The sequence below is a fragment of the Durio zibethinus genome, chromosome 27 (genome assembly GCF_047325235.1).
Source record: "Durio zibethinus cultivar Kanyao isolate XHJ-2024 chromosome 27, ASM4732523v1, whole genome shotgun sequence".
NCBI classification, from domain to species: domain Eukaryota; kingdom Viridiplantae; phylum Streptophyta; class Magnoliopsida; order Malvales; family Malvaceae; genus Durio; species Durio zibethinus.
Window position 1 is genome coordinate 349,056 of NC_143188.1, and position 24,068 is coordinate 373,123.

General features: G+C 35.9%; 3 protein-coding genes and 1 pseudogene across 6 annotated transcripts; all 4 read left to right on the forward strand.

Annotated features, from left to right (window-relative positions):
* Window positions 1–3,412: 3,412 nt before the first annotated feature.
* On the forward strand, window positions 3,413–7,823 carry LOC111279105 (G protein-coupled receptor 1-like; annotated as a pseudogene). Its single transcript, XR_016334604.1, has 9 exons — window positions 3,413–3,591; window positions 4,086–4,117; window positions 4,224–4,393; window positions 4,624–4,718; window positions 5,017–5,118; window positions 5,218–5,302; window positions 5,892–6,034; window positions 6,704–6,774; window positions 7,227–7,823. The product of XR_016334604.1 is annotated as a G protein-coupled receptor 1-like (transcript).
* Window positions 7,824–7,971: 148 nt separating this feature from the next.
* LOC111279721 (protein TRIGALACTOSYLDIACYLGLYCEROL 4, chloroplastic) lies at window positions 7,972–10,689 on the forward strand. Of its 2 annotated transcripts, none has more exons than XM_089756223.1 (4): window positions 7,972–8,946; window positions 9,062–9,422; window positions 9,704–10,035; window positions 10,352–10,689. In XM_089756223.1, the coding sequence occupies exons 1-4, from the start codon at window positions 8,440–8,442 to the stop codon at window positions 10,547–10,549; spliced, it is 1,398 nt and encodes a 465-aa protein (XP_089612349.1). In that variant the 5' UTR covers window positions 7,972–8,439; the 3' UTR covers window positions 10,550–10,689. The 2 variants fall into 2 exon arrangements, with proteins under 2 accessions (XP_089612349.1, XP_022722479.2); XM_022866744.2 differs by having other exon boundaries at window positions 9,065–9,422.
* Window positions 10,690–14,140: 3,451 nt separating this feature from the next.
* LOC111279312 (uncharacterized) lies at window positions 14,141–19,075 on the forward strand. Of its 2 annotated transcripts, XM_022866336.2 has the most exons (4): window positions 14,141–14,303; window positions 14,621–14,970; window positions 15,058–16,976; window positions 18,648–19,075. In XM_022866336.2, exons 2-3 carry the CDS (start codon window positions 14,624–14,626, stop codon window positions 16,949–16,951), a joined length of 2,241 nt encoding a protein of 746 aa, XP_022722071.1. In that variant the 5' UTR covers window positions 14,141–14,303; window positions 14,621–14,623; the 3' UTR covers window positions 16,952–16,976; window positions 18,648–19,075. The 2 variants fall into 2 exon arrangements, with proteins under 2 accessions (XP_022722071.1, XP_022722070.1); XM_022866335.2 differs by lacking the exon at window positions 18,648–19,075 and having other exon boundaries at window positions 15,058–17,360.
* A 662-nt stretch (window positions 19,076–19,737) lies between these two features.
* LOC111279811 (Late embryogenesis abundant protein (LEA) family protein) lies at window positions 19,738–23,679 on the forward strand. Its single transcript, XM_022866863.2, is given in 2 exon segments — window positions 19,738–20,306; window positions 22,970–23,679. Coding segments are annotated over 2 exon segments (1,014 nt in total). The 5' UTR covers window positions 19,738–19,864; the 3' UTR covers window positions 23,542–23,679.
* Window positions 23,680–24,068: the final 389 nt, after the last annotated feature.

The following is a 24,068-nucleotide window of genomic DNA, read 5'->3' on the forward strand; positions in this document are numbered from 1 at the left end:
TTCATCACTATATCTTACAAATACACACTATGTGACTTTACTATTAAGCTTTGATCCTTACTCTTTTGGCACATGCATGAATGTTTTACACTCGAAAACTTTCAAATAAGAGTATGAAGCATTTTTTCCTGTTCATGCTTTTTCTAAAATGTAAAAGCCCAAAGGAACTAATGATGATCTGTTAAGCAAATAACAAGTTGTGTTGATTGCTTTACCCTAGAATAACTTTGGTAATTTTACCATTCTCAACATACATTTGACTTTTTTTATAATGATACGGTTCATCCTTTCAGCTACACCATTATGTTGAGGTATTCTAGGTTTTGTCATCTTATGCCTGATCTCATGCTTTGAACAGTACTCTTTAAAGTCTTTAGACATGTATTCCCCACCATTATTAATCCGAATACACTTCAAGGGTAACCATATCATCCTTTCCACTATGGCATAAAATTTTTGAAAATACTGCAATACCTGACTTTTATTTTTCAACATATACACCTAAGTTTTACGTAAAGCATCATCAATAAAAGTAACAAAATATCTATTATCACCTAATAACTCAACCTTAATGGGACCACATACATTAGAATAAATTAATTCCAATGTATTTTCTTTTCTTTAAGAATTCTTACAAAAAAAAACTCTACGATGCTTACCAAACTAACAATAATCATATAAATCGAGAGACATACCTTTGGTCAAGGGAATGAGAGACTGTCTTGCCAAAATCTATAACCCATTCTCACTCATGTATGTCAGCCTTTTGTGCTATAAGTTTGCTAAAGCATCATCCTCAATAGCATTTATATGGTTGTCATTCAATTACATCCATGTCTTATACATTGTGCAGCATAGTTTTTTCCTTGCAACTATTATAGATCATTTGAGAAGCTTTCACTGCCCTTTTTTTATCGACTCTCATATCCTTCTTTATCAAGGATATTAATAGCAAGTTAGTTCATTCTTATATCTGAAATGTGTCTAACATCCCTCAAAGTCAATATACAACCTGTACTAGTTTGTATAACAATATCATCAATTTCAACAATCTACGACACACTTTTATTTCCCATCTTAGTGCAACCAAAGTCTCTTGCTTTGTAAGTTATAAAAAACTCTCTTCTTAGGAATACAATAATATGCCACTTTCGTGTCAACTATCCATTCAATGTCAGGATCACCAACATGATTACAATCATCATGTTTATAGATCAAAGTAATTGAATCACTATCTGAATTCACTGCTGCAATATTGCCATCATCTGAACTCTTGCCTTTCTCATCTTTCTGCTCTTGCTTCAAGATTTTACAATGTTGTTTTATATAACCTGTTTTACTATAATGAAAACACTTCACTTTTATCTCTAGAGTTGTATTTATGTTTAGACTTACTACGGTATTTTAAGTTCTGACCTCTGTCGATGTTTTTACTCCTATTCTCTATGACTAAAGCTTGATTTTCAGGGTCTACATTCATCTTGCTTCTTTATTAAGCATACTGTCATTTACCATCTTCAATGTCACTTTGTAATCAAGAGTTAAATTTAGAATAGTCATAACTAGAGTATTTCAGCGATCTGACAATGAACACAAAAGAAACAATGCCTTTATTTCATCATTTATCTTAAGTTTCATAGTAGTCATCTGATTAAATATATCTTGAAAATCACTCAAGTGCTCTGTAATAGATCGTTCATTCCTATACTGTAAAGTTGCAAGTTTTTTAACAAGTATAACTTTATTCATACCTATTTTTTCTCATACAATGCTGCTAATTTTTCTCAGTGTGGGCATCTGTCTCCTGCGCTATATGATGAAACACGCTGATGTCAACATATCTTTGCAATATAAATGATCTTCCGTCATATGCTTTCAAATTGAATAATTTGATGATGTCAATTTTATCATGAAATCTGTATCATTCTCCATGATCTCAAACAGAATTTACTTTTGTCTTGGGTTACTTTTGTATCGATGTCTCGAAATAATCCTGGCTCTGATACTACTTGTTGGAGAGATAAACCACACTTGTAGCCCATGGGAGCATACCAGAGAGTCCATACATACATATTATATACCATTTGAGCCTAAAAGTTTAAGTTATTAGGTTATTGGGCTCTTAATGCATATATAAGACATTTCATTCAGATTTCTTAATAATGTGAATTATATTCCAATATCTTGATCATTGGTGATCTTTTTTATGTTTATCAATGATATATGTCTTTATTGGTGTTTAATTTCATCAAGAAATTACTGGATTCTTAATCATATTTCCTTTGCAACATCATTAATGTTTTGGTTTTTTTTTCTCAAAGTAAGTTGATATTTGGATTTGGCTATCTCTTTTAGGTTAAAGGACATTGAAGGGATTTTGAAAGCAGGTAAAACTTAAAAGAATGGACTCTTTTCCTGACCTTTATCCTTTGCCAAGTTTGCAAATTGGGTAAGAGCCAAAATTTTTTTAGTGGATATGTAAAGAAATTACTGTCTTTTTTAGATAAATGAAAAGTTGTAATAAATTTATCATATATATAGTTCTTAAAAAAAAAAAAAACAAAAACAAAACAAAATTTTAGGGAGAAATCAGGTGCCTAAGTACCCTAGAACTTTTTGAACTGATTGAGAAAGATAGTTTGAAATACTCTGATTTTAGCGTGGTATATCTTGACATTGGTGAGACTGTTGATAACCTTGAGGTTGTCGACGTCAGTAACTTCACAATCATCTGGCCCAACTTCTACCAGATGATTTCAAGATCTTAAAAATTGAAGAATTTATATGGTGTGAAGTACGGAGGACTTTGTCCAAGTATTAGCCATTGAAGTTTTGTGTTTGAATTTGAATGAACTTTAAGAGAATGGTTTGCTTTTTGTTCAATTTAGACTGGGACCTTAAAATGTTTTACTAAGAGTACTTTGTTGTTTCTCAATGAAGTAATCATACTTTTTTTAGTCGGTAATGTCTTATTGTTAGTTTGCTATTAATTGTCTTTGTAATGTAATGATCTTTTTGATTACTGGCATTTCATGTGTTTCAGAAATGGAATTATAGATTTATGTTGTTTATACATTTTGAAATTTGAGAGTGAAATTTTTTTATCTTTATTTCTTTAATTTTTCTGTTCAATTCTTCCACGATTAGAAATTATTGTTTAAAATTAACAATTTTGCATTACTGATTTCTTCGTAGTAATTACACATATTACTTTAATTTTAAACTTAATCAAATATTAAAATTTTTTTAACAAATCATACGAATCCGGGTTTACCGCACTTGGTTCTGTATAAGGAAAGTACATTTTGTTGATTGAAAGAAATTCTTTTTGTTAATTCAGTCGGCCCAGAATAGGAAAAAGAAAGAAAATAAATAATTTATTAAGAGCAGAAAATTATTTATAAAAATTAAAAAAAAAAAAGAAAAATAGCGACGGTGCTGTCAATTCACGATCGACGAATATCGACGGCGGTGAACAGTGGAGCATCTAGTCTATCGTTCGTAGGATCTGGATTCATTGTGCTTTGCTACTCCCTCTTCGAGGAACTTCGCAAGTTCTCCTTCAAGCTCGTCTTCTACCTCTACCTCTCTGTAATCTTTCTTTTTTTTTTTTTTTTTCTAAATTGTTACTACTAGTAGTTAGTACATTTGCATTGTTTTGTTCAACAATCAAAAGGTATAGAATTAGGAATTTAGGAAATTTGTCTTGTTCAATTCAATCATGTTCATGTAGATGAAGATTGAAGATCCAATATATCTATCTAATGAACTGGAATTAGGAATTTAGGAAACTTGTCTTGTTCAATTCATTCACGTTTATGTAGATGAAGATTGAAGATCCAATATATCTATCTAATAAACTGGAAATAGGAATTTACGAAACTTGTCTTTTTTTGCCATCGAAAGTGAATTATTTAGGAAACTTGTCTTGTTCCATTATCACTGTGTTACTTTACTTTGCAATATTTTTCTATAAAACCTCTGTATCTGATCTAATGCTTTGCGGACTACAAATCTTTTTTTTTTTCCTACTTCTTTACAATTGTCACATTTTCTCTCTTCATCTCTTTTTTTGATCGCTGCAGGACATGCTTTGCTGTTTCTTTAACATGGTCGGGTATGCTTCCTCCTCCTGCAAACAATTTCCCATGCCTCTATACTAGGAATTGGGGAATTCCCACGTACAAAAAAAAAATCATTATATAAATCTTTTTTCCATGCAGAGACCCGCCAAAAGGTTTCTTTTGTTACGCTTAGGGCTACACCACACATTTCTTCTTTGTGGCTTCCTTCCTCTGGACCACAACTATTGCTTTTACCCTCCATCGAACTGTAGTTAGACACAAAACTGATGTTGAAGATTTGGAGGCCATCTTTCACTTGTATGTTTGGGGTATGTCCATCTATGTTCTGTTACAATTATTCATTTCTTCTTTATCATCGTACCAAATTCTATAGCCTTCTCGCAATGCTTATGTTTTCGGTTTCCATTTCTACTCTGTTGACTGCTTCAAACTTATCTACAATGGTGGTTTACACTTGCCATTTTCTTTTCTTCTTCCTTTCCCCTCCTTTAATGCTGTCAACCAGCCTTTTATATGGGACTTTAACTACTTCCTGCAGGAACTTCGCTGGTTATGACTGTCATACATTCTATTGGTAATGACCATACGCATTTGAGTGCATGGTGTTGGGCACAAACAGGTTGCACTGGAAAGGCAAGGGACAAGTAACATTATCTGGCTGATTGTCCACTTAGATTTGTTGTTTAATTACTAAATTTCAACTTTTCCTTCAACCACCTGGTTTCTGTAAGGCTTTAATGTTTCCTTGCCCTGTTTTTTACCTTTCTGAATGCAGCTTTTCAGTTGCTGTGTCTTGACAATCATGTATTGTATATTCTATTATACATATTATTTGAGCATAGAAGTGATGAGGTTAACAAAAAGTTTTGACAAAGTAGCATGATTTCTTAGCATTGTAGAACTTTCTAATCTGATTGGCATATCTATGCAGGCAGTTCACTTTATAACATTTTATGTCCCACTATTGGGTGCAATTCTTTACAATGGTTTTACATACTTTCAAGTGATACGCATGCAGAACAATGCCGCTCATGTATGTTCACAATTATCTGTTTCTATCATCATAAATTTAAGCTGCTATGTATTTGTGCAACTTTTGAGGCCATTTTTGTACAATCTTTGGAAATTTTAGATGGCGGTTGGCATGTCAGATCGTGCATACCAGTTTGATTCAAGGACGGACACGAAGGTAATTAATTCTTTCATCAGAGCATGTGGTACGCTTAAAGTTAAATATATGGGACTTATGGATCAACTGAAGCTTTGCTATTTCTGTTGCTTTGACTGCTTGAATGCCCCATAATTCATGTATTTATGCTGTTTTCTACCTTGATCATTATCCAGTGCAATCCTCATTTGTTTCTATGAATCTGGTGCTTACATGTCTTCTGTTTCCTGGAGAAAGTCATGCTTGTTGCCTTTTGGTTTCTTTTGTTACTTGAAAGAAATTTCCTATTATGTAGAGACCAGAATCCTTGATGACACACTTGCCCATTGCCATCTTTTCAGACTGCTACCTTAGTAAAGCTCCACTTTTTAAGGTTTGCTCCTTGGTTTGGAACGGAGTCAGACTTAGCTGTTTTTCGCTTTCATGGTTGTTTTACTGCCTTTTCTACTGTCTTCCAGATTTCCCTGTCAAATCTGTGGGAATGTAATAATTCATTGGAATTAGCTAGTTTCTGCTGCTTTCCTCTGTTGCCTTTAACCAATGTTAATTTAAATTAAGCTTTAGGAAGAAAATCTGTTGCAGTTGAATGAAGCTAGTTATCCTTGTAAGCTTTTGCTGTTGATTTCCTTTTCCTATAGCTTTGAACAGGTAGGGATACTATCCATTGATCCTAATAGGATCATGGGTATTTGGCACAATCAATGGCATCCACGGTTTTATTGAGCCAGGCCACAATATCTTTTGGCTCTCATTTCTTGATGTTGGGACAGCTACACTTATGGTAATTACTTAGAAATTGAACTGCTACTTTTGTTTGACTCATAATATGTATATGTGTATGTGTGTATCTGTGATTGTGTTTGTTAGTATGGGAATTAAGTATTTAAGTGCCGCTTGCAAAACAAGCTTTTCCCACTGCATATTATGAGCAAGATTGGGAATGGTCAGTTTAAAATGGATTGTTTTGATTCCACTATGGAAACCAACCCAGGTTTCAAGATCATGTCTTGGTGAAAACTTTTCCTTGGTTATTATCTAAATTATTATTAATGGATCATGATATGCCCATATCTCAATCTTTCTTTTCTGTTTTTTTCGGTCGAAATTTTGGGTGGATAAATGAAATATATCATTTTAATGGTTAAGCAAATTATGTAACATTGATATGGCCACAGAGAAAATCTTTGAAGGGAGAGGGTGAAACAAATATTCCCCTACCTCCAATGCATCTATCCAGGCACCAAATGCTTGATTGCAGGTTGTTCAGAAGTGGGAAAATCTTCAAGAGATTGATTATCTTAAAAGATGGGGACCAAATTTTACTTTCTATAACTTGTTTGATCCTCTTAAGTACATTTGATTTTGTGTCATGTAAACAATGAAGTGGTTGTTCCTTGTTATTAAGTTTCTTTCAGAAACTGATTTCGTCACTGCCATCTATTTATTTTAGGTCCTTTTCAACTCAATAGCATACGGTTTGAATGCTTCAGTAAGGCGGGCAATTTATGAAAGATTTTAACTGTAAGTAGCAAGTTCTGAATTTCTTATATTTCTTCAGAAATTATACATTCATTAATAGGATCCGTCAGGACTTCTCATTATATATATATATATATATGAATATATTTTGACCACTCAATACATTGAACTTAATCGCATATTTTTGGAATTCTGTGCCATTTGTTGCATTTTTTTATTGCTGAAGCAGCAATGTGGTGCTGGAAATCATGTTGACAATTTTCTCTTGGTTTATGAATATGATGAAGATGTGAGACCACATAGCAGGCAAACCTTAACTATGAAATGATATAGGCATCTCTTCTGGGTTCTAAAGCAGTGGATATCTGCTAGGAAATATGATAGAAAGATACCAATATTTGTTTTGTCTTAGTTTCTTTTATCTTTGGCATTGCTGCTGTTGCAGTTGTTATTTTAGGTGATGTGAAAGGTTGACTGCTTGCATCCCTTACCAGGTTTTGGCCAGAGAGGCTTCGGAGATGGTTCCCTAACAGTTCACGGTATAGAAATCAACAGCAACAGAGTGAATTGACCTCCCTGAAAATTCAGGACAAGCAATAACAGCCAGCTGGACATTTTCCATGCTAAACCCTAAAATGCGTGACTAGCTTTGTCACGTTTTTGGAGATATTCATTCATTAAATGGTAGATGAGATGAACTTTGAAACGAAGAGATGTGGATCTTGGCATCCAAGTGAAAGCTATGGATAATTTCTTTCCAGCAAAGGGAGTTGGATCAGCATCATGGTGGACTTTCTTTGATCTTCACAGGACTGATGTGTTGTGGATAGGCTATTTCAGGCAGCATCTGTATTTTTGAAGTAGTGGATACAGCAAGTCCACGGGCACAAATGGCTCTCCAGCAATGTTGGATGCTATGCATCAATTTTAGCTCTAGGAAAAGCTGGAGTGGTTTTTTCCGTCCTAATCAGACACTAGAATAGAATTGTTTCCATCTGTGCTAGTGGAAGCCGGGATGAATTTGTTAAACTCTGTGCCACTCAAATTGTTTTAGTACTAGTTAACATGATAATAGATTTTTGATTTTTTCATGTCCCTAAATAGATTTTTTTAGGCATCAATTTATCAATGACGAGGAAACTAATTTGAGTGGAGGGCTCTCATTTACCGATTGATAAATAATTGATTGATCTGAGACTAAGAGAGACCCAAGAAGAAGGTAGTAGACAATTGTCTAGGACTAGCACAAGTAAATATTGATTATTACTAGTTGAAGGAAACGGCCATAACATGGGATGATGGGAAGGGAAACCAGCCGGTAATAGAAAAAGGAAGAAAAAAGAAAGAAAACAAATACTATCAAAATGCTACTGCTACTACTAGGAATGAGCATTGCATTGTGCACTAAGCACTGAACAAAGCGAGGCCGATCTAGTGATCATGGTTTTGTTTGGCTAAGAAGAAAACAACCACCAAATTAAACCAAAATAGGAAAACCTGGTCAGCTCAGCTCAGCTCAGCTGTGAATGTGATTAATTTAATCACATAAGAAGACGGGGAAATTCGGAATTAAAAGGGGCCGAGCCCGATGGAGATTATTAAGTATTATAACTAGCATATTAGCATATGGTATACTACTGTGCGAGTATTTCTCCTTCCCCCAACTGCTCGAGAGTCAAGTCATAACTTTCATCTGGCTGGGGCAGAATGAAGAAGCTCCGATGGGCAATGGACGGGGACTTCTGGGAATTGGACGCCTCCACTCCCCGGACCCTTGAGGGAGCAGCTCGTGCAGTACCAGGAAAGGCTTTACCGCTGGGAGTGTCAAGGGGCACAAGACTTTCCAGGCCCAAGCAGATCGACTTTATGCAGCGCTTCATGGCCGCCCCTTTTCTTCCCTCCTATTCCAATCACCTTGGCGTGACTATTCAGCGAGTCTTCACCATTCCTTTTACTGACAATTGGTTCGGTATTTTGCTGGGGCAGTTCAACCTGCGCAAGTTTTTGTCCTCTTTTCAGGGGAGTGGTGGAGCTACGCCTAGGCATATGCTTGACCTGAAATCCATTGGGAGGCTTCTTTTTGACAAGTCCTTGTATGCTCTTGGCTTCTCTTCTGAGCTCTTATTAACCTCTGATGACACTCTGCTTCTCACCTCTGATTCCTATTATGCTAACAACACCCCTCCCAGGAAGAAAGCAGTTTTCCATCATAAGGCAAGTGCTATTTTCGCTTTTCTCCGATTACTTATTTCCTACGAGTATAATATACTAATATATGCATGTATGTCTCGCTTCTATGGTAATCTAATCTTTTGTATATGGTCATTAGCAGTTTCCACATCATAATTTGACGCTAGATGTAGCTTGGCCTGCTCTCTTTGTGGACAAAGAGACCGGTAATTACTGGGATGTCCCCTTCTCCATGGCACTTGATTTGGCTTCTCTACCTTCTGATTCTGGTCCAAGTTATCATCTGTGCTTGCACCACAATCATGGCTCACCAAAGCAATTTGGAGATGGTCACATGGCTAAAATCCCTATTTCTATACTTCCTGGTTTTTCTGTCAAAGGCGCCTTTTCTTACAAGAAGAATGTTGACATTTGGAGAAGTAAAGCTCACAAACTGAAGATGATTCAACCTTATGACATATTGCTTTCAGATCCCCACGTTTCAGCATCAGGAATAATTGGTAAAATATAACATAAGTACCCTGTCAACTCCCTCAATCGTTGGTGACCTAGATGCTTATGGTGGAGAGGGATTTTTTCCATGTGCTATGGTTATCACTTCATTTTAGTTGATAATTGTTTCATATTGTCAATCCATTGTTACAAAGTTATAGCAGTTATCGCTATACATATTTGACATCCTGTTTTAGCACCATAATTGTTGTTCAACTCATGAATGATGCTATGTTTATGATTTTAACACTTGGGAAATACTAAAAAATTCCTTGTTTTTTATGTGTAGGTGCTGCTTTGACTGCGAGTTTTGGGGAAAATTCTGTCAGATTATATAGAGATACTGAAGAGATTAAATACTTATCATTTCATAATCCAACTCTAAAATCTGCTCTTCTAGGGGATATATTTGCATCCCTCTCATTTACAGCCCAGCATGGGAAGTTCCAGCGGCTATTTTCTGATCTTACAAGATTTCATCTCCGCCTTGATTTTCCTTCTGGTTCTAAATTTCTTTCAGGTGCCGCACAATTAGCTCAAGATTTTTTTATTTCGCAACAGCCTACTTCAGAAACGGTTAAAATGATCCGCCCTGCTACCACCCTTTCCCTTCAGCAGCAGGTATGTCTTTGAAATATTTTTTGGCCATACTGAATTAGGATGTTAACAAGAGTTGCAATTGAAGCCAATGTAGTTGTTCAGCAAAATATTTTTACTCTTTTGGTGGTAAGACTTTATCCGCTGCTGTGCATAGCTTTCGATGCCATTGGTTGTCCTAGAAATTTCTGACTGTTTGTTGATGTGAAATTGAGATTTCCAATACTGAATTCTGAATAGTGTCACCAATGTTCTTAGGCATTTTCTGATTTCTGATTCATAGCTGTCAACAAGTTTCTATTTGGGACATACTATAAAATTCTTTATTTGGATTTTACAGATTGCTGGACCTTTCAGTTTTAGAGTTGACTCGGGAGTTGTGATCGATTTCAAGAACAATGGTTGGCACATACATGCTGATGAACCAGTGTTTGCCATTGAATATGCATTGCAGGTCCTTGGTTCGGCAAAGGCTGTTGCTTGGTATTCCCCAAAGCATCAAGAATTCATGGTAGAGCTTCGTTTTTTCGAGACATAAACCTTGTGCCCTTGGGTGGGTATGTTTAGAAACTCCATTATTGGATCTTATAGTTCCTTTGTTCATTTGAAGGATTTTTCTCACATTTTCAGGTGTCGTACTTTGGATGGTTATTAAGGGTCCATTTGGGATTAATTTTATTTCGTGTTTTATGTTTTTGTTTTCAAAATATTGCAACATAAAACATAAATTGTGTTTGATAGGATGTTATTTCAAATTGTAAAAACTGGCAACAAAAAATTGAAAATGGTAGGAAACAACCTACAATTTCCAGAACATTCTGGAACATGTTACCAGGAAAACACGGAGAAAGAATAGAGATTTAGACTCGTCAAGCATGTTTCATGTTTTTAGTTTTTGAAATTATGGAATAATATAATTTAACTAATTATGTTTTTTGTTTTCAAAATTTTAAAAATCGTAAAACAAGAAATTGTCAACTGCCCCTAAGAAATAAAGCTATTCAAATAGAAAAAGAAAATCTCAAATTTGATAGAAAAACGTTCCATTTCCATGGGCAATTACATTTTGTTACGGCTTTTTGATTGGATGGAACTTATATTTTGAGTCACTGCAAGAAAGTTGGTGCTTTGTCCAGTTTGGAGGGACGGTAGGCAATGATTATTCAAATTCTGTTATCACCTGGTCCGGTGTACAACATGAAAGTGCTCTTCATATTGTGCATTTTGTGATTTTTTTTGGTAAATAACAGAGTTTGAACTCTTACCCATTGAATGTTTTTGTGCATTTTGTGGTCAACTCGGACCTCGTATTGAACTCGTCATTCTGCAACCTATTTAATATAGTTTCTCTACCCAACTGTATGGAGCCGGTCCTTGAGATGATACAAACGTTCACACCGCCTGACCATCTTTTACCGGTTAAAGTGAGTTGATATCACGATGGATTTTATATACTTTCCTTTGTTTGGATATTAGAGCTGGCAATAATAAGGGAATGATTAAGGTGATTCAATGAGAATTCCAAAAGTATGTAAACTGAAGTTGCTGTTCAAGAGCAGGCAAACAAGTTTTTTCGTGCTTCGAGTACACGGCTTCATTAAATTTGAAACTGATCCTTTTTTGGGATAATGAAAAAGAAAAAGAAGGGGCTCAGAACAGAGCAAACGAAACCAGGGTGGTTTGACCTTTTTCAACAAATGGAAAATCAGATGACTACCAAAATCCTACATCTAAAAAATGCAAGCAAAAATGTAAAGGCACCCTAATGAAGCCCCTTTGTGATATTTTCAGCTGTTGGCAAGTTCTACCAGGATTCAATAGAATGAACTTTAAGTTGACACCCATAAACCATAAACAACTTGGATAATCTCATTCCATTTCTTTGCTGAATAATTGTTTAAATTTTTTCTAACTTTTGCTTGTGAGTCGAAATTTTTTAATAAAAGGGAAGCTTACATTTGCTCTCAGTGTGATTCCTACCAAAGCTTGTTTGTGGTGTGGGGCAACCTACGGGATGCAGTTGGCGCTTTTCATTGTATTTGACAGCCACAAGGCAAAGCCCATGTGGTGGGGCAGACGAGATATTTATCCAGCTGCTCTTTGCGATCTCGAGTTGCCAAAATCTTTGGGACTATATCAGGAGCAATTGCTTCCTTTCCAATTTGGAGCAACAAAGCAACCTACAAAATTAACAAGTTAGAACCAAAAAAATGCTTATGCTTTCATATCATACCTATCACGATTCAGTTCCTAAATCTAGTTAATTTTCTTCTCTACGAGCTTAAAAAATTTACAATGCAAATTAGTCTTAGTTAACATTAATTCAAGCATGCCACGGAACTCAATTATATTTGCGGTTTACCACAATTTCCAACTTTTTTATACAAAAATTCTGAACCTTCAAACTCCAGCTGTAAAACAGCTCCCTGAACAACAAGCCAGTAGAAGGGTCAGTTTCAAAGCCTAATTTCTTCAAAAATTGAAGTTAAATAACAGAAAAAACTGGATGGAAATGAATTAGTAAATCCATGATAGCTGGAAGCTAAAGTTGAAAAATTGACCAATTTTAGAAGAAACATTACTTAATCTCAGGATCAAGAATTACCATTTCAATGACGTCAAAACGGAATATTGTCTTCACAGGATAATTGGCACTCCATCATTACGCGATGCATTAACAAAAGCTGAGAGAAATCATGCTTTCCATTAATAAATTTTTTTTGCTGCTTCTCTTCATGGCTTGCAGTATTAAGTTCATAAACACTATGACAAATATATTGACGCTGAGATGGATCCATGATGCTGTCACTATAAATCTTGTAGTGGTAAACATTTCTTTTTGCAGAATACCGAGCCTGAAATTCAGGTATTGGAGCACTTGTTGCATATATTATCAAAGAATAACATTTTTGAAATCATATAAAATGCATGTGTACGGAAAAGAGTGAATTTAAATTTGATTTGTAATATAAATTATAAAAATGAAATGCATACATTATAGACTTTGGAGTTCAATGGTGTCTCCATGCAGCACCTATTTGGCTTTCTTTTTTTTTATTATTATTATTATTTTTTAATTTTTTTTAATGGGATATATTTTGTAAGAAAAAATCAATAGAAATATGAATGATAAAATAACAAGTATCCAATAAGTTTCAATTTGTCTAATCTAATAAGTGCATTTTTTTAACTCAAGATTAGATCAAGGTATTTTTGTTTTAAAAATAAGGGTTGGGTTGGAGATAAGTTTAGTGTATTTTACCTTGTCTTTGGGTATATAAAATATTTATTTTAATTTTATATTAATATATATTGTATTAATAAAATTATTATTTAATATCTTAATTTAATAAAAATATTATATTTATATAGACTTAAAATGTAATTTATATTAAAAAAATTTAACAAACATTATACTAAATTTAAATTATTTAAATAATTTTAGATTAATACAAATTGAATGTGAGTTATAAACGTATATATCAAAGAAATTAATTATAAAAAATAATTACTCAGAGTTGAGTTTGAGTCGAAATTGAATTAAATTATTAGAATCGTATTCCAAAATCGAGGTGAGTATAATAAATCTTACCAACTGCCATCCTTAAATGGCAGTATGTACGTGGTATCTTATTTCTTTTTATATTTTCTTAGACTTTTCTTATTTTAGTTTTAACTTTCACTTTCTTGTTTTTTGGTTATCTATTTTAATATATATATTTTTTAATTAGCCTTGATTTGAATCCATTAGGAGAATATAAGAAGATACTTTATCGTGAATTTGCTAGGCTAGGCATAAGTACAAGAAAAATTCTAAGAACCCTTCTTACCAAATAAAAAAAAAAAAAGTTAAATTTAAATTTGATTTATTATATAAATTATAAAAATAAAATAGATATATTATTCACAAATTAATTAATAAATTTTCACTCATCATTATTTTTATTACACAATTATAAATAAAACTATACTAATTAATTTATTAAATTTATCATAAATATTATTAACTATAAATAAATTTAAAAAATGGAAACGGGGTGATAAATGGCACTTACAATTACAGCACAACAAAAAGCACTAGGTAAAAGTCCATCATCTATAAATAAATAAATAACAAATCAAAAGGGTTGAATTAGGAAGCCGGCAAACGCTGCGGATTGTCTTCCTTCAGGGTATTGGTCTTGGCTTTGGGTGTGGGTCTTTCTCCTGTCCTCTCCTATTCCAATTCGAGGATTCAATCTCTCAACAAAAGAAAATTAAAATCCTGCCTTTCTCATGTTTCTCCAATAAAGGTATCATCTTTCTCTTTTTCAAACTCCATAGATATTAGGGTTTCTGAATTCTACTTCCCAATGCAACAATGCAATTTTTTCCCCTTCTTTTCGGCTTAGTTTGGTGTTTCCGTTTCTCGATTGTAGTCTCAGATAAAGTTATTTAGCTTCCTTTGGTTACTGCTTTAATATTGGAATTTTATGCTTTTTTTTTTTTTTTTAATTCTTGTGTGTGGCAAAAAGAAAAAGACTACTACTTTTCATATTTCTTTAATGTAGTTTGTTGTGCTTGATTTGGTTTCTCATACGTTGGTTATAATTTGGTTTCTCATGGTTAGGCCATGGCGGCAAAGAAAATTATAGCAATATGTCAGTCTGGGGGTGATTTTGTCACCAATAAAGATGGTTCATTGTCTTATAATGGTGGTGAGGCCTATGCTGTAGACATTGATCAGCAAACTCGGTTAAGTGATTTCAAGTCTGAAATTGCAGAAATGTTTAGTTTTAGCTCTGATAACATGTCTATCAAGTACTTCCTCCCTGGCAACAAGAAGACCCTCATCACCATATCCAAAGACAAGGATTTGCAGCGCATGCTGAATTTTCTTGGAGACTCTGCCACCGTTGATGTCTTCATCATGTCAGAGGAAGCTGCTGCTCGTAATGTTTCCAACATGCCTGCTAGTAGGTAGTTACTCTTCAGTCTTGCTTATTTCTAGATTTACCATATAAATTCAGCTTTTTCTGTCATTGTTACAGCTGCTTGATTGTGCAGGTCTAGCAGGACAACTGTCTCTGAGGCTGTGGTTCCTATGGTTGCTCCTGTCAGTGCAGCCGTTGGGATGACCAATACCATTGACCAAGTTGGCATGGAAATGCCTGATGAAAATCCTTTAGACTGTATGCCCATTAATATTGTTGATGAGAACCATCATAAAGCTGCACAGCAGTGGGGGAATACAATCACTGGCGTTGACCAAAGATTTAGTAGTTTTAGTGAATTCCGAGAAGCTTTGCATAAATACTCAATTGCTCATGGGTTTGCTTATAGGTATAAGAAAAATGATAGTCATCGTGTTACTGTCAAATGCAAATCTCAAGGCTGTCCCTGGAGGATATATGCGTCAAGACTGTCCACGACCCAGTTGATTTGCATCAAGAAAATGAATACAAAACATACATGTGAGGGAGCTGCCGTAAAAGCTGGGTATCGGGCAACAAGGGGTTGGGTGGGAAGTATTATAAAGGAGAAATTGAAAGTTTCCCCAAACTACAAGCCAAAAGATATTGCTGATGACATCAGGCGAGAATATGGAATCCAACTGAACTATTCTCAGGCATGGCGTGCAAAAGAGATTGCCAGGGAACAGCTTCAAGGCTCCTATAAAGAGGCATATAATCTCTTACCTTTTTTCTGTGAGAAGATAAAGGAGACTAACCCGGGCAGTATTGTCACCTTTACTACAAAGGATGACTCAAGCTTCCATCGTCTGTTTGTCTCATTTCATGCCTCAATATCTGGTTTCCAACAAGGTTGTCGGCCTCTCATTTTTCTTGACAGTACTACTTTAAATTCTAAATACCAAGGAATCTTGTTGGCTGCAACTGCCGCAGATGCAGAGGATGGTATTTTTCCTGTAGCTTTTGCTGTAGTTGATGCTGAGAATGAGGACAATTGGACTTGGTTTTTAAGGGAACTGAAATCTGCAGTTTCTACATCTAGCCAGTTAACATTTGTTGCAGATTTTCAGAATGGTTTAAAGCGGGCACTGGCTGATGTATTTGATAAATGCTACCACAGCTATTGTTTACGTCATCTTGCTGAGAAACTTAATAGAGATTTAAAGGGGCAGTTTTCTCATGAGGCAAGACGGTTTATGATCAATGACTTTTACGCTGCTGCTTATGCACCAAGACCTGAGGGTTTCCAGCATTCTGCTGAAAATATAAAGGGCATTTCTCCTGAAGCTTACAACTGGGTCATTCAAAGTGAACCAGAGCACTGGGCAAATGCATTTTTTGAAGGAGCAAGGTATAACCACATGACCTCAAATTTTGGACAGCAGTTTTATAGTTGGGTATCAGAGGCACATGAGTTTCCTATAACACAGATGATTGATGTATTGCGGGGTAAGATGATGGAGTCGATCTACAAGCGTCGTGTAGATTCCAGTCAATGGTTGACAAAGTTAACTCCATGTAATGAGGAAAAGTTGCAGAAAGAAACTGCGGTGGCGAGGTCACTTCAAGTGTTACTCACACATGGTAGCATATTCGAAGTTCGTGGGGAATCTGTTGACGTTGTTAATATAGACCATTGGGACTGCAGCTGCAAGGGCTGGCAACTTGCTGGTTTGCCTTGCTGCCATGCTATTGCTGTCTTTGATTGCATCAGTAGAAGCCCTTATGACTATTGTTCCAGATACTTCACAACGGAGAGTTTCCACCTAACGTATGCAGAGTCCATTCATCCTGTTCCAAATGTAGACAGACCCGTTCAGGATGAATTACTTGAGGCAGCTGTTGCTGTAACTCCTCCCCCAACTAAACGCCCACCAGGTCGGCCAAAGATGAAGCAGGCTGAATCAATAGACATTATTAAACGGCAGCTTCAATGTAGCAAATGCAAGGGCCTTGGCCACAACAAGAAAACATGCAAAGAATCCTAGTGTAGATGTTAGGACACTGGACACTGTGAGTAGGCATCTACTCTTCATGGCTTTCCAACTATATAAGATTCAATAGTTTTGGTTGGCTATCTAGACTTGCTCTTCCCTGTTTGTCTTTCTGTGATGCCACCTCTAACACTATTTGGAGCAGATTCTACTTTTATGTCTGTCACCATCATCCATGGCATTTTTTATGGGTGATGTCTTAAAGTTTGGATAGCATGTACTAAGATTCACCCAACAAAGAGGGTCTTTTATAATGCTTATCTGCAGAAAGTTAGATAATATTTGAGAATTAGGCTGACATGTGTTATAGCATGCGACTGGTAGCTATACTCTGGGCGCTAGCAATGATCATCAGTGGATGTTTCACTAAACAATCTTATTCTGTGAATAGTTTCTGGTCCTAGTCAACACTGTGTCTATTGTGTAAAGATATAGTTCCTGCTCGTAGTCAACACTGCTTTGTTAAGAGCTCTGCTACGCTATGCTCCACATGATAACCTGCTTAGGGGCAGATGAATGAATGGATGCTTCAGTAGAAGCCAAAGGATAGATAAAAAAAAAAATGAAGTATATAATTTATATGACTAATAATTATGTTGTCCCTTTTATCAGCTAGAACTCATCGAGTAGTCATTACCCTGTTTCATTGGATGATGAAATAAATTTCCAATTTTCCAAAAACAAAGGATATTGGGCCAAAAGAAACACCAAACGTTATGCTCCCTTCTTTTGCGTGTGTTTCATTTCTTCTGTTGTCTTTTTCCCTTCTTTTCCAATATTGGATGCTCCTACTGAAACTGCAATGACATTAATTTGGAGATTGTTTCATGGCAGGGTTAGTTTGAAAAATTAAGTTTATGAAATAAACTTTACATAGACATATCCAGCTTTTCTCCAACATGACTAATGTTTATGGGTTTTTCCCTTTTTTTTTTTTTTTTGTCTATGAAATTTGAATTCCTGGTTTATGAGTGTTCCCTACATAAATATTAGCAGCAGAATGATTAAGTTGGCATGTTTGTCAAACTGCAATGCGTATTTGTATTCCTGGTGATCTTGAGCGTAAATAGACTTTAGTTCATTTGTGTATTGTCATATTGCGTGATGCTTTGGTCTACATTTGCCTTCTATTCTGCAAGATTTGCCATATTTGTTTATTCTGCCTATCATGATGAGATCTGTTGAAGTTGCAGCGAAATCTGTATTGCTCTTGTCGCTTCCCGAGAGAAGGTGATTATTGCTTTCATTTTAATTTGCAGCTGCTGTTTTAGTTTAATTAATGAGTTGCCCTTTGAAAACAGAATTGGCATCTAAGAGAGATGCATTTATTCCGGATGGTAAGGGTGAGGTGGATTTGAGTAGAGATCCTAGGTTTGATTCACAGAACTCCCCTAGTCCCTCTTGTATCGAAAGAAAGGTTGGATGATGGAAAAAATTTGGAAAGGACATGGTGCTTGAACCTAGATTTCTTGTAGTTAAAATTAGTATTTGGTTTTGTGTTTCTTAGTTTCCATGCATTTTACCTGGGAACCAGATGTAATAGAAGCTTATAACCAGGTGTATCTTTTCCGCAATTTGGTTCTTGTTGATGTGCATGGCACAGAATTGATATCACATATACGAATATTGTGATTTCCGGGATTGACAGCATTCATGCTAAGACAACTCTGTGATCCACTGGTCTTTGCAGGCATTCTCTCCAATTATTTCTCCAATTATTACAGAACTTAAGAACTTTACACTACGATTTGGTGATAATCTTGCTGAAGATGTGCTCTTTGTTGCGAATCAGTTGCATATTTGGAGTTGGGGTGCTTTCACTACTCGTGTCATGACCTTTCATCACCATTCTGACCTGACAATAGTGAGCACATGCGTTAACAACACAACATTCTCTTGGAGCTTCTTTCACCGCCCTCTGTTTGCTTTTGTTTGTAAAATATGGGAACAGTAGTTCTAGTTTCTTTTTTCTTTTAATTTTCATGTTGAGGTGACTAATAGTGGGAGCAGGTTTAACTTGTTCATGTAACATTCTTTGGTTGAAACGGCTTGTTATGTGCCTTAACTGAGAGTATTCACTCGAATTGATTAATTTAAAAATTGAAACAGTTTCAATTATCTCGCCGATTTTAGGAACTTTTTTCAAAAGTGCTTGCTATCTTGTTTCTTGTAGAAGTCGCAACAGAAACTTAAGGAAAGCACCGTTACATTATTAAATCATTCGATTTATGAGTGCGAGTAGTTTTGTTAGGGGCATTAAGCTCCCAGACGCTGCCTTGCAGTTCTTATACTTAGAACTTATAATTAACAGAAATGTCCACGGCAGGTTATTTGCTTGTAATCCACTGCTCAGTTAGGTAAATCTAAACTACTTTGTTTGGCTCTTAGGTGCTTTCTCTTTAGCTTGATTAACCGAGCAAATTTGGACAACCTATGCAAGAAGTCAAGCAGATTATGACCTAGAAGGGGAAATTGCCAATTTTTAACTACCGTTATGACTTATGATTTAGGATGATAATGCCTTTAAGAGATTTTGCAATTTTCTTTCCTGGTAACCAATGCGAAGATTGGGCGTCGGTGATAAGACAAGCTCTAGTTTGGTTTACAGTTATTAGAGCTAGGGAGCTGACACTTGGAATGTTGATGGCGGCACCTGCCAACCTCAAATGTGTCTGAATTTGCCACGTTACAGGACAGCTATCATTTTTCATCCCGTCACCTCCGCTTCACCTAAAATTAAACGGCCAAGATCAAGTTGTTCCTACGCTTACTATCTTTAAAAGAAGTTTTCCTTGATCCTTCGCCATCTAAAAGGAAAAAAAAAAGGTTTCTTCTTACAGAAAAACTGTTGAGATATAACAAAGAACTTTGTGAATATAATTTGTTGCTTTTCTTCGACTCATATTCATGACTTCCAGGCGATGTCCTCGTTGGTTCTTCATTCTGTTGGGGGCGGTAGTGGTCCTGACTGTTGCCGGTTTTAGCTGCACAAGTGTTGACCACATGCCATCGACAGAGGAGGAAGTTATAGACTATTTCAATTTAAAGGGCAAGACGCAACAAGGAACGAAGAGCAAGACGCAACAAGCCAAGGATGAGCTGAAAGATGAGACACAGCAGGCTGCGAAAGAGGTAAAGAGCAAGAAAAAACAAGCCGAGGATATGGCATCAGAGGTGGGGAAAGAGGCCAGGGAGTCCTCAGAGTCGTGGACTGAGTGGGCTAAGGAGAAGATCTCTGCGTAACTTGGGTTTAAGCAAGACGATCCTAAGGATTCTGTTAGAAAAGCTTCTGATTCAGTGGCTGGCACTGCCACAAAGACCAAGGACAAGGTCCAAGACGTGGCCTTAGGTTAATTAATTAAAATACTTACATCCGACTTTAGAGTTTGCCTAATGTGCGGTTATTTGACATGTTTGCTTGATAATTTCAGTACAATTACGTCTTTAAAGCGTGATGAGGGCTGGAATTTTACGAGTGGAGCAATGCTCCCATTGGGTGGCATGGATGATTTACTGGATTAGCGCTACTTGCTGGTTACTTTTATTTTTTTTTCTCCTAATTTTCATTGCTGTATCTGTTGGGTCAAAAGCTTTCAATCCAATCACATCAACGGAAAAAAAATCAAACAATAAATCAAATACACAAGAGATAACAATTTAACGTGGTTCGGTCCAACTGACCTACATCCACGGATGAGAAACAAGATCCACTACTTGTAGAGAATTACAAACATACATCAAATCATCAACTTCACTCAACAATTAATACACATAAGACACTCTCAATCTCCTCTAGTCTTATAGAGTATTCTCAACCCAAACAAACACAAACCCAAACTCTTGTGCACTCTTTCAACATAACCAAATATATATCCATATGCTCCCATACATCATACCTATGTGGGCCCTCTCAGTCTCTTCTAGTCCACTCACAAACAAACATACACATTCATAAGACGTAGAATCTCAATACTCCTATGGAGTGTCTATCCCATAAAATCTTACAATTCAATAAGAAATGAGGATTAGCACTCGATTTCGTTGGTACCATCCAATTAAATGCAATTCAATTGGATTGTTTCCTTATTCAATGAAGGAATTTTTAAGTTCAACCAACCTATTTGCAAAATATCAAGTGGATAAATAAATAACAATTTTGAGAGAGTCTTTCATTTGTCTATCATTATAGGCAATACCATCCATATTATCTATGGAATTCGAACCCGAACTCTATTTACGATTCCTTATTTCTATCTCATTAGCCCTTATTTCATTTCGTATTTTATTTTAGCATATCGATTTTTTTTACGTCTAACCTATCCCCCCTTTTTCCATCTATATTCCTTTTTTTTCATTTCATAAACGAATTACGCATATTTTCATATCTAGGATTTACATATACAACATATATTACTGTCAAGAGTGAATTTCTTATTCTTTAACTCTCTTATATCTTTTTTCTTACCTAACCCTGTAAAGACTTCACCTATTTATAACCATACAAACTTGCCCATTAAGAATCCCTCTACTCTTAGAATTCTTCTCTTGTAAGTCAAACTTGCTTATTAAGAATATCTTTTCTTTTAGAATTCTTCTCTTGCAAGTCAAACTTACCTATTAAGAATCTTTTTTCTCTTGGAATTCTTCTTTTACAAGTCTTCTTGTCCATCAAGCAATATCTGACAAATCTCAAACAAATCTCTAACAAATCTCAAACAAATCTCTTATGAGATTTGAGTTAATATTTCCAACAATCTCCACCTTGACTCAAATTCTATCAATCATCTGTTTTCATGCTAGACATGCTTGGCTCCACCTGCAATGGAAGTCTTACAATCATCTTCTCTTCTCTTGTGTCTTCACGCTTCATACAAACCAATCCTCAATATTCAAAACTTAAACTCGAACTCTTCTCTTGAATCGAGCTCTTTTGAACTTGCTTCTTCCCATGACTCAAACCATGCACTTCCCATATCTTAAACCTTTAGCTCTTCTCACATCTCGAACTTTCAGCTCTTTTCATATCTTGAATCTTCAACTTTTCTCATGTTTCGAACCTTCAGCTTTGATACCACTTGTTGGGGAACACCACAGCTTTGATACCATTTGTTGGGCTAAAAGCCTTCAATCCAATCACACCAGGGGAAACGAAATCAAACAGTAAATCAAACAGTAAATCAAACACACAAAAGATAACAATTTAACGTGGTTCGGTCCAACTGACCTACATCCACGGATGAAAAACAAGATCCACTAGTTGTAGAGAATTACAAACATACATCAAATCATCAACCTTACTCAACAATCAATACTCATAAGACACTCTCAATCTCCTCTAGTCCTATAGAGTATTCTCAACCCAAACAAACACAAACCCAAACCCTTGTGCACTCTTTCAACATAACCAAATATATACCCATATGCTCACATACATCATACCTATGTGGATCCTCTCAGTCTCTTCTAGTCCATTCACAAACAAACATACACACTCATAAGTCATAGAGTCTCATAGAGTCCCAATACTCCTATGAGGTGTCTATCTCACAAAACCCTACAACTCTCTTACATCTTTTTTCTTATACCTAACCCTGTAAAGACTTCACCTATTTATAACCATACAAACTTGCCTATTAAGAATTACTCTCTTCTTAGAATTCTTCTCCTGTAAGTCAAACTTGCCTATTAATAATCTCTTTCCTTTTAGAATTCTTCTTTTGTAAATCAAACTTACATATTAAGAATCCTCTTTCTCTTGAAATTCTTCTTTTGCAAGTCTTCTTGTCCATCAAGCAATAACAAATCTCTAACAAATCTCAAACAAATCTTTTATGGGATTTGAGTCAATATTACCAACAGTATCGTCTTTAATTATACATCGTTATTATAGCTTTCAAACAAAGCAGTAAGTGCGAGTCCAATAGAAGGTTTTACATATAATGCATGTCAAAGCAGAAACTGCCCCCTGCCCCGGAAATATGCTTATTGGTTTAATTAACCTTAATTGGGCAGGAGCTGGCGAATACAGTGCAGAGAAGGCAAGGGATATGAAAAATACAGCTTCTAAGAATGCCGGTAATATGAAGAATGCGGCAAAGGAAAAGGCTGCTGAGATGAAAAACGCAGCGATAGAGAAGGCCTGTGTATTAACAAATGAGGCAAAAGAAAAGGCTGACACAACATCCAATGCAGCTAGAGAGGTTACAATCTCAGCCAAGGACAAAGTCACTGACATGGTAGATACAACAAGTGAGTTGACGAATGAAGCCAAGGAAAAAGCAGCTTGGAAGGCCGAACAAGCAAAGGAGGCAGCTGCAGAGAAAACAGAGAGTGCCATGGATGAAACCAAGAAGGCAGAAACAGAGGAGAGCCTGAGCTGGGCCAAGGAGAAAGCTGAAGAAGATGCTGCCAAAAGCAAGGCCAAGAAGGAAGCTAAAGAAGGCTATGATGCGGCCAAAAGCAACGCTGAAGAGACCTTAAAGTCTGCCAAGGACACCGTTACTTCAAGTTATGAGTCTGCAAAGCAGAAATCCCAAGAAGTCAAAGATAATATATCTGGTCGATGCCATGACGAGGAGCTCTGAGTTGCCAATGCCGAGGGGTTGTTTGTTTTGATAAGATAGTGATTAAGGGATTAATGAGATCCACTTTTCAATTCAAATCACTGAACAATTCTTTTCAATTCAAATACCGTTACCTCTTCTCTTTGACTCATAGACCCGTATGCCATTCCGCCATACTAATATTTCTAGTTGAAGCATCCATCCTACTCTCAAACCTATTTATAAGCTTAATAATTGTTTGGATTAAGCCTAATGGCGATTAGGCCCATTACTCCTCTCTGGCCGGGTGATGGTTTTTTTAGCTTAGATCAGCATGAGTTAAGCCCATAATCTTGTAATCCAAGACAAACCAACAGCTTGCAGCAATAGCCAAGCCAACAGAATAAGTACCCAAGGTGGTGTGGTCCTCAAGTGTTTTATTGAAGTTAGGTGATCAGTGTTTTAAGAGATTGGTTAAACGGATTTGCTATTGGCATTTGACATGATCCATGTTGATGATAAAGAGGAAAATGCCTCCCAAGGGAAGAAAGGGTCGTTTTATTAGGGGG

Coding starts and splice junctions, on each gene's coding strand:
- LOC111279312 (XM_022866336.2), top strand. CDS start 14,624: ATGGCGGCAAAGAAAATTATAGCAATATGTCAGTCTGGGGGTGATTTT. Junction 14,971..15,057: donor TCCAACATGCCTGCTAGTAG/GTAGTTACTCTT, acceptor TTGATTGTGCAG/GTCTAGCAGGACAACTGTCT.
- LOC111279721 (XM_089756223.1), top strand. CDS start 8,440: ATGAAGAAGCTCCGATGGGCAATGGACGGGGACTTCTGGGAATTGGAC. Junction 8,947..9,061: donor AAGCAGTTTTCCATCATAAG/GCAAGTGCTATT, acceptor TATGGTCATTAG/CAGTTTCCACATCATAATTT. Junction 9,423..9,703: donor TTCAGCATCAGGAATAATTG/GTAAAATATAAC, acceptor TTTTATGTGTAG/GTGCTGCTTTGACTGCGAGT.